Genomic DNA, 10,382 nt, shown 5'->3' with positions numbered 1-10,382 from the left:
CCTCTGAACCCCAATAAGCCGATATGGCCGAATTCGGCCTATTTACCTAGTGGGCCCATTAGCCATTGGCATTGATTCATTGCTCGTCATATTAGATTTCCAAACAGTAAACTAACATGCCACCGAAAGGATGGTGTTATATATATATATAGATTGCCAAATATTTGGATTATATCCTAATAAGCCATCAATATTTGGTATCATATATATTTATTAGAGAAGGCAACAATTATCCTTTTAGCTTTATCGTAGAACTCACATATTTAACAGCTCATATGTATAAGTATTATCCTATCAATGTGGGCTCACTATATCTTCCCCGAGATATCCACTAATTATATGAATCATCAATGAGAGTGACGCTTTTGTCTCATTGTCCTCCTTTTTAAGTGGGTATTCTTCTAATTTACGTGGATGCTAGCTCTGGGAATTTCATCAGAAATGTGATTTTTTTTCCCCGACATAAAACTATTCTCTGCCATTAGAAATAATGGTACGTTGGAGTGCAAAGCTGGTGCCGTCAAAATATTAAGCAAGCTGTCTTCTTGCTAGTGATGTAGCTAGTTGTACTCTCGTGAGATTAATGTGAGCAGCCGATATACCAAAAAAAAATAAATACCCACTGAGATTAAACAAGCTAGTGCAGATTTTGGATAGAACCAACTGCATGGGTGTCCCATAAGAGACTTTGTTAAGAAATCAGCAGTGGCACTCGAATTCTTTTTTTTTTTTTAGTTCCTTTTATCTTCTTCTATATCATACTTTGTGATCAGTTTTTTGCAGCGCCCATGCTGTGAATTGGAAGTTATGGTCACCAATGGCTTTTAGCATCACTTTCACAAGAGGAAAAGTCACAACCATTCCATCTTCAAGATCAGACCTTTAGTCCTCTTCTTATAAAGCTTATTCTCATCTCTCTATTTTAGTATTGGAAAACTAGGATTATGGCAATGGTAATTGATGAGAAGTTCAATAAAAAGGCTGCAGCAATTAAAGAGCTTATTTTAAATTCTCTCAAGACCAACCGAGAGTTTCTCACTGACTATTACTTTCAACAGGATTAGTACTTGCTGTCTCTCTGTTTTCCTGATGAGGAAGAGCTGTCACTGAATTATGTTGCATACCCAGTATTCCACTACAGATCCAACTCTCAGTTTATATTCTATATTCTACCAGAAAAAACCAAAAAAAAAACTGTTTATATAGGTTCTTGGTCCCAAAGATGGAGTCTTTACAAGGCGAATGGGGTTGTCTCAGAAGAAGACAGTGAAAGAACCTGAATGGCAGGAACACCCTGCATGTGAAGTCCATAGCATTCTACTACCAAACAGGCAGTGGAATCCATTACAGGACTATAATTCGTCCATGAAACTGACTGGTGCCGAATTTAAGATTCCGTTTCTATGTCTATGTCGGCGACTTTGATTCTTGTGGGGAGGTTCTACTGTACATGAAACAACCTTGATGCTTTGGCTTTATCTCCCCCAGAGACACTGGAGCTGGAGAGCTCCTCTCCTGTATCAAAGTTAACAAGAGATGAAGCAGATGACACCAGTACTGGAGGCTTTGATCAGCAGAGCTGGGTCCTTGTCCTGTATCACAGGCCAAAATTTTTCCTATTGCCAGCACAAGCAGAATTTAAGTGGCTATAGTGCTTGGGGAATGCTGACTAGGTTCACCAAACTATATGAAGCTTGTTTAAAGAGGAAAGTTAGATGTTGATACCAACAACAGAGATAGTGAAGTTGGTCGGCTCACACCAGCAGATGATCAAAGAAGAATAAAGACAGATAGCAGGCTAAGAAGCTATATTTCGATTTGAATGTTTTATGGGGAAGAAAAATCTATTTGACTAAAGTTGTTATCGTCATCAAACGGTCACGAATTTAGTTGGTCATTGCAAGACAAGTAATGCACAAAGATGCAAGGGAGGCAGATATCTCCTAAACCTGTTCCCACCACTTGCGCAGAACATTTTGAGACAGTAAGCAGTAGGTCAGGAAGGGAGCCCAAGTATCTAGAAAAGGATGGAGTAGAAAGAGGAGAGGAAGACCAAAGTCAATTGTGGGCAATAGTGAAGTCCTCAAAAAAGCTTGAGATGACCTTAGAAAGTGGCCCTAGAGATGCATTATTGGTGAACAAGGAATCATAAAGCTGAACCTATTGCTTGGACCAAGGCATGGTAGTTAGATTAGGCTTCTGGTAAATTTCCGATCTCTTACATTCGAAACATCTGGGTCAATGTTAAAGGCATAAGTCAGAATGAATGGAACAACATTTTGAAATAAAAATGGACTTTAGCTGATTGAGAAATGACAAGGGAAATGGGGTGCAAAGATAAGAGCAGTAAGAGTGAAGATTTGGACAGAACTGAGAAATAGATAATTCCATCCGAGGCACCTGACTAACCATAAGCATAATCAGAGGGACATTGACTTGCAAGGATGAAGATAATAGTGACATATCCAAAATTTGAGTCTGAAACATGAATACCTACAATACAATCTGAAGTCTAAATCACTAATGAAGTGTTCATCAATTGCCTAAAGAACATTCAATTCTCAATCGCCGGGCTGATCTAAAATTTCTTGCTCCACCTGTCTAGAACTCATCAAACAGCTGCAAAGAGTATCGAGTTTCAGCTTATCAGAAGCTCAAATAAGAATTCAAGAACCAGCATGTTTGAAAGCAGTAAAGACTTATCCAAGGGGAAAATGACCCTTCCGGTTGATTTCCACTGGGTGTCACAACAACTTAGAATACAGAGGAAAAGAAAGGAAGAACCAAGGGGAAAAACTGAAACTCTGCCCAAAATTTTAATTAAGGACCTCCACAAGTCCTATTCTCAGCACAGCTGTTCCTCTTTTCCCTCTATATCACAGGATTTTACTACAACCCCATTGTTGTCCCTGGTACAGTATCAGTAAAACTCTCGATTTCTCTGTACATCAATTCCCATATGTCAGTCTCTTCAACAGATATCTTAGGCCTCACTTCCTCTGCTCACCTATTTCCAGAAAAAAACTTCCCTCATTTCCAGCTGTAGCTCTCCGATTTCCCATCTTCTTCCTCGCAACTATCTCCTGCAGTAATGGAGATTGTGCGGGCAGCACCAGCTAATTGGAGAGGGCTCTGGGGAGAGCCAGATTGGGAAGCACTCTGCTTTGAAGTAGAGTAGTGCTCCTGCGGAGCCCATAAGCCTCCCATCATGACAACAGGGCTGTTCGTTGCAGCCGAAGCATTCGGCACCCTTCGAGTATGTAATCTGTATTTCTGAAAGAGCAGAAGAGAACATTTTATCAATGCAATCAGATGAAAATTTAAGAAGCAAAAAGGAAATCGAAGTCGAATCCAAAATCTACCTGCAGATGGCTCTTCACTTCATCATTGGTAAGCCCATCGACCTTCATCAGTTCTCTGATCTGCTTTGGAGTAGCCACTGCATCAAGAGAAGTTTTGATCAGATTAAAGGAGGACAGAATTATACTGTTCCTGGGTGCTTCATCTCATTCCTCCATTCTAAGAAAAGAGAAGTATATGCACCAATCTTCCGATCCCCTTATCAATCGCAGATCAGGTTTTCCTTTCCATTCCGTAATCTATTTTTAGATTTTATTCCTTCTCTTTCCATATATGTACGGAAATTAAGACCAAAACAAAGAAATAATTTGCAAATCCTTGCTACAAAGCACAAAAAAAAAAAAATTACCAGAAAAGCAACTAAGTTTTTTGGCAAAACTTTAAAGCAGAAGCCAGAAAGGAAAGCCTTTGCCGTGAATTCAACCATCATCAACTCAAACTGTACATGTTTGGGAGAAAAAGATGAAACCTTTCATCTAACCTTGGGCACCGCCGAGTTGCTGGAGGGCGGAGACGAAGCGACGGTGCAGCTCCGGCGACCAGCACCGCCGAGCCTTCCTCGGGGACTGCTGCTGGGCCTGCAAGCTGAGGTGGGAGCCTACCGCCGGCGCCGGCGCCGGGGATCTCACGGCGACCTTGGAGATCAGGCCACCGCCGCGGTGGTCCTCAGTCACGGCTGGCACCGGGCGCGAGGCCGTGATCCCAGGGGACAGGAGGGAGAGGTCCGGCAACGCCACCGCCAGTTTATCCTCCTTCATCGGGTTCTCGGCGAGCGCCGATAGGCCTTTGAACGGCACAAATGCGCCTCCCCCGCTCCGACCTCTGGATTCCAGCGACGAGGTCTCGCAGTCGGCCTCTCCACCTCTCTGCCATCGAACCAAAGATGAACCAATTTAGAAAAAACATTAAAAAATCAAAAAAAAGGATCGTTTTTCCCAAAAAAAAGCGGAAAAATTCCTCCTTTATACCTTTTCGGCGATTCTCTTTTCGTCGTCGGTGGCGTTGTTTTTGTTCTCGTCACTGTAATTATCGCTCCAGAGCTGGGCGGAGCTCATCCAGTTCATCTTATCTTTCGTATCGTCTTCCAGCTTTACCCTGCCCTCCTCCTCGAATTTACTCTTCACAGGCATGAATTCTTCGAGGACATGGCAGGACCTTGCGTATCGGTCCCCCCCGCATTGCTCCAACTCCTCCTTCAACCCCTGGATTACTGCCACCATCGAAGAAAAATTTCAAAATTGAATTTTTGAAACAAAAAACTCGTATTTTTAATCCAAAAAAATGCAGAAAAAAAAATGGACCAACCATCGCAGACAAGATGCATGGAGAGGGGAAGCTCGCGTTTAAACGCCTCGATCTTCCTCCTCTCCTGCTCTAAGTTCTTGACGCACTCCTCCAACTTTACCATCCTGCCTTCTCCGTTCTGGATCGCCGAGGCCTCCTCCCTCAAGAAACTGCTCACGCTCTTCATGGCGTACAGCTTCAAATCCAACCCAAGTTCCGGCGCTGCCGAACCCATCTCCCCTCCACTTTCCTCTCTATCTTTCTCTCCTTCTCTTCCTCTCGCTTCTTGTTTTCTCTCTCAGATCTCCGAGCTTCGAAAACAAACAACCAAAGAGGAAGAGATGCGTCCGATATATACCGAGGGGAACAGGGGCGGCGTGAAGGAAATGGGCCGGGTCGACTGGACCGGGAATCTGGAGCGGCGGTTCAGATGAACCGGAGGAGACCAGGGGCAGAAAAGACCATGGGCGGCGTGCGATCTCCACAACCAGTGCGGGATCGATTCGTCGCGTAATGCATCCCCGAGCCTCGCTGCCAAAACTGAGTCGAGATTCCGAGATACCGCTCTCCGCGGCACTCCTGACTCGCCCGAGTCGGAATCTTCTTCGCCCCCGGTTTTCCTTGCCTTCGTTGCCTTCCCCCCTGTTTGCATGTCTCGGGTTCCTCGACTTCCAAGATTCTTCAGGAGTAGTAGTTTGGGCGTAATTATCTTAATAAAGTACACTGGACTAATTTACTTACCTTTTAGCTTTCAACTCCTTAAAAAATTATTAATGAGTGGATTGATGTTTCAACCCTCCCATTCTTATTTTCCCAATCTATGATTTTTTTTTTTTTTTGGTATATTGACGGCTCACACACAACAAGAATGAGTATAGCCCATAAAACCAGAAAGAATCAAAAAGTGCAAAGGAGACAAGATAGGAACATGTTGTAACGTAATTCATCCATGGCTCTAACCCCCTATCCTTGCTTTTCTGAAATAATTTTTCATAAATGGAGTCTGAAAACTGAATTACTTGGTTACATTCTGTTGTAAGTATTTTGACTTCTTAGAAAAACTTTCATAAAAAAAAAAGATAGCAGACAATTCAAGAGGCGTGCTTGGTGCATCAATGAATGATGATGTCAGAGTTGAAGATATATTGCTAATAATCGACATTTTCGAGATAGTCCTGGAAGGTATACTGTCGGTTTAAGGCTTATTTCATGTACTAGTCTTGTGAAGTGAGACAAAGAGCATCACTATTACTTTACTTGGAAAAGAGGAATTTTATATATGTAATCATGGTTGGATAAATTATTTTTAACAAGCCGAATGTCATGAAACACTACACTTTCTCTCATAGCTTTTTAAAAAAATTGAGAAACCAAGGTGCAACCATTATATTTTTTTGCTTGACATGATTTGAGATAAGAATCTACATCATAATCTATGCAAGAGCTAGATATATTTTTTCGGTGAAAGAGAGTGAGCTAGATAAAGCTAGGTCGATATTATTATATTGCAAGAACCAAATGGGCCTAACTATATCATTTATGCACAGTTTAATGTATGTTAAATATTCATTATTCATGAAGGGGAGATAGTTTAGGTACCATTTATATAGAAACACATGTCACACATTAAGGGATGTCTATGATATTGATTAAACTAGAGATAGCCCCCTAAATATTGTTTATTGCTCTCCTTGCAGCATGTTGCTTAGTATCTTGATCATACCTAATTTGTTCGTTGCAAAAGAATCATGCTTAGATTTACTCCCCAGCCAATGAAAGAACTTGTTGGATTGGACATCCTTAATGTTTTTTTAATGAACTTCGTGGATAGTTTGGTCTTTTTCTCTTGCAGTGGATAACTCCATCTTATGTCAACTATCATTAGGTATCATCTCTTTCTCATCCTTTATTATGTAAGGATAAGAATGTGGTACATGCGTGGTCAAGAAGATTTCTTTTTAAGAAAATGTAGGTGGTGCTCCATGAAAATATCTTTACATACCAAAAGTACATATTTTATCAAAATATTATTTTTTTTTCACAAAATGGATGCTAAAATTATGGGCGAACAAAAGAACTACTCATCCTTAAGCAAGGTACATGGCAAACTCTCCTTAATCACATCAAAATCTTGAAGTGCTTTCTTGGATGATTTCTTATGTGAAATGCATGCTTCATCAAAAGTGACGGGGGAATTTGCCTTTACCGCTTTCAAAAAGTAAAATAGGTATTAAGATAGAGTCATCAGAGACCAGAATACCATATTAGTAGCGGCCGAAGGTCGGCGGATCTTGGATTAGACCGTCGGCGGCACTGAACTCAGAGCAACATGCAAGGGCGTCACTTATGTGAGGCGGATGTTGGGCGCAGATCATATCCTCTTTGAGGAGGACTCAACCGCGGTGATCGAGTGGATTCAGAATCGGAGGAGCGTTACTTGTGGGATGCACCTGCTCCATGACATCTGTAGTCTTTTGGATGAATGTACTTCCTATCAGACTACCCATGTCTACAGAGAGGCAAGCAGTGCTGCGGATTAGGTAGTAGCTTATGCGGCTCAGCACTCCGGAGAGTTTATTTGGAAAAACCACGTGTCTATCTCGTCTCCCTTTGCATTTTTTTTTTCTGATTTTATATATTGTACTCGCATCTGTTGTGTGTGAGCCGTCGGTATATAAAAAAAAATATTATTATGTATTAATCAACATAAAATTACACCCTAAATTAAGACAAAAAAGGGTAACGCTTCTTTTCCCTCACCTATTGCGGTTATAATATCATTTACATTGAAATACCATGATGCCTCTGGCCCTTGAGATAGAGATGGTGTGTACTGTAAAAGTTCCTTGGAATGAAGGGTCAGGATAATGCTGGCCAGAAAGTAACCCACTCAAGGAAACGTCATGTGATTTAGACGGTCCATGATTCGGATCGTGACGTGCCATTCCGAAATACAAATCTTTTTCTCAGCCGTACGTTAGATACATAAACAAAATACATGTGGAGATTGAGATAAGAATCATGAGATGCTCCCTGCTCCCCTCCATTCAAAGGGGAGCATTTGATTCCCCTCTCACGATAGCATTTCCGTAATTTTAGTGTGGACATGGGGGCATTTTGGGGCTTTTCCGAGGAACGTCCGCCGGCCACGAGCGAGCGGCGCATCGCAGCCAACCAGATTGCGACACGTGGAGGTATCCGCGATTCCACGGCGATCAGGCTTTTCTTGGGGCTTTCAGGGGAATCGCTTCTTCCAGACCTCATGATCTGATCCCCATTTCAACCCCACTTTAAAACTAAAAATTATTATTATTAATAATAATGAATATTAAATTAATTATATTATTTGTGAAAGAAAGAAAATAGGAAGGAAAAAAAAAGAGTGAGGGAAAAGTTGGGAGCAGTATCATTGCATAGGAATTTCTTACAAGCTGGTCGTTGTCCGACACGTGGCGGAAGGCGTCTTGAAATTTTAAGTTTAAGAATATTTGCGAAGGCAAGAGGGGGGAAAACGGGATATTAAATTAGACCTGTTTAGATGAGTAGGGCCTTGGGGATAAGGATTCTAGGTAAGGGTGGGCCCAGGTGGCGATCTCCCGCGGGATTTCGTTGTGAGGACGGAAGGGAGAAAGAAAAAGATGCTTTTGGGAAGCTAAATGACAAAACTCTCACAGGCTCCCAGCCACCAGATTCCTCCACGTCCATATTTCCCTTTCTTTCTCTCACTCTCTCTCTCCTCCTCCTCCTCCTCCTTTCTTTTTCTTCTTCTTTCTTCTTTCTTTCTTTCTTTCTTTTTTTTTTTCTTTTCTTTTTTTTTTTCTAAAACAAATATCTCATACATATTATATATGAATATAGTTAAAAAAATTTAAAAGATAACAAATTCTAAAGTGCACCAAATAATCCTCTCTTCTCTAGCCACATAGACTTTTCAGAATAATTAGCCATATACAAGGCTACCTAGTCTGCTGCTCCTTTTACCTGCAAGGCTAAATAGTAAAAGTCCATGACTTACTACAAATTTCAAACTAAAATTTAACAAGAGAAAAGGTGAGTAATTTTAGGAGCAAAGCTGAGGGCAGCCAAAGTTGGTTTTAGCTATGCTTGATGTGCTCTGAAAGCTGGTGCCTTCTTAGTTGAGGGTGATTCTATCATGATGATGGACTGGATCTAGAGATAAACTAGGGAGGGTACACATCTCCTGCTTAGGACATACGAAATTTGGTGAAAGAATGCATCTTTTTTGGGGCGAGACACATTACACGGACCAATGCCACACTTGCTCCGAGAGCTTTCAGATTTTGTTGTTTTTTGACTCTCTTAGATGCATTCATACTAGAGTGGTGTAAAATGTCTGTCCTAGCAAAAAAAATGAGTAATTTTTTATAGAAATTTAAAATGTTATTACTTTTGTGCTGATCCAATTTTTTGGATCACATATCCTAGATGAATTATAGGGAGAAGAGAGTTCCAGCTCTGCAATTCTTGCATATATAAGCATCTAGCAATAATGCAACAAAAATTATATGCAGTTGGTGCCTATACCGGTAATTATTATATATGCATGCAACATCAACCATGATTACATCAAGGAATCTCTTTTATTATGGCAATGCCCTAGTTCCGCTAGCAAACTTGAGACATTGGAATTTCAGGAGTGTAATTGAAGAACTCCATGAGCTCATGTAGTGTACATGCATATCTTCTGCATATGCAGTCATCAACAAAATATTTTTTTTTTCTTTTTGGGAAGGATATATAGACCTTGAAAGAGGTTTATATGAGCGAAAGCCAACAATTTTATTTCATGGAATATTTCTTTCATCTCGAATGCAAAGAGTTTCATTACATCATTTTATAAACATGGAAAGAATGATATAGAAATTATAGCATAAAGCTGATTTATATATCTATATATGTCTATATATATACATATGTGCTATAGCAAAATACTTTGAGATTCACTATTTTGTTTTGGAAGAAAGTTATCCAAATCCAAGAAAAATATAGGAAGAGTGACGTACTTCATCACATATGCATTTCTGTCCAAAAAAAAATTATAGGGTTCAAAAAATATGTGAGATAATGGTTGTGATTGAAGTTTTGAAGATATCCGCACTTCCGGTTATGCATATACAACATATATTTGTTGAGTAGCATAATTTGAAATAACAACTATTATTTAAATAAAAAATACTTATCATTTTAAAATTTAAGAATCTTTTATAAATTATATATTCGTCTGTCGTCTAAATACGAGCATATATAACTGTACTGTTATAATAACTATTATAACATGTACACTTTCATTCTAAACTGCTATTCTTTTTGTTATAATGGAAGAAGACTTGTCTTAATGCGATTATAATGTTATCAAAGGATTTGGATCTCCAATGCAACACATGGGTCATGCTTCTAGGCTCCATCCAATCACAACCGTTTGCGCCAATCCATCATCTAAACCTTCTCCAAATGGATCCTTTTTTTTCTTTTGCAATTTTATTTTTTTCTAAGTTGGAAAATAATGTGTATGAGAATCTTGGCAACATGTCGAACTTATATCATAGGTTAACGGAAAATTATACTCTACACCATATGCATCACATGGCTTTGCACCATGCCAATCATCTCATATTTTTTTATGAGCTTGGTTCATCATGCATGCGCTTGTTCTAGTGATTAGCCCGTAAGAAGAAGATGAGGTGATTGGTATGGTACACGACTATATTGGAGCATGC

At 40.1% G+C, this 10,382-nt stretch overlaps 1 protein-coding gene across 1 annotated transcript; it reads right to left on the bottom strand.

The window, feature by feature from the left end:
- Positions 1 to 2,659: 2,659 nt before the first annotated feature.
- LOC103709147 (myb family transcription factor EFM) lies at positions 2,660 to 4,973 on the bottom strand. Its single transcript, XM_008794367.4, has 5 exons — positions 4,666 to 4,973; positions 4,329 to 4,570; positions 3,842 to 4,226; positions 3,363 to 3,439; positions 2,660 to 3,273 (listed from the first exon to the last, which is right to left on the bottom strand). The coding sequence occupies exons 1-5, from the start codon at positions 4,877 to 4,879 to the stop codon at positions 3,031 to 3,033; spliced, it is 1,161 nt and encodes a 386-aa protein (XP_008792589.2). The 5' UTR covers positions 4,880 to 4,973; the 3' UTR covers positions 2,660 to 3,030.
- Between the last annotated feature and the right edge of the window lie 5,409 nt (positions 4,974 to 10,382).

The sequence above is a fragment of the Phoenix dactylifera genome, chromosome 16 (genome assembly GCF_009389715.1).
Source record: "Phoenix dactylifera cultivar Barhee BC4 chromosome 16, palm_55x_up_171113_PBpolish2nd_filt_p, whole genome shotgun sequence".
Taxonomy (NCBI): domain Eukaryota; kingdom Viridiplantae; phylum Streptophyta; class Magnoliopsida; order Arecales; family Arecaceae; genus Phoenix; species Phoenix dactylifera.
Note: the sequence above shows the minus strand (reverse complement) of the source record. Positions and strands in the feature narration are given on the sequence as shown.

Excerpts from the sequence above, each read along its gene's own strand:
- LOC103709147 (XM_008794367.4), bottom strand. The coding sequence starts at position 4,879 with ATGGGTTCGGCAGCGCCGGAACTTGGGTTGGATTTGAAGCTGTACGCC. Across the intron at positions 4,571-4,665 it reads CATGCATCTTGTCTGCGATG|TAATCCAGGGGTTGAAGGAG; the intron begins GTTGGTCCATTT and ends CGATGGTGGCAG. Across the intron at positions 3,440-3,841 it reads GCAACTCGGCGGTGCCCAAG|TGGCTACTCCAAAGCAGATC; the intron begins GTTAGATGAAAG and ends CTCTTGATGCAG.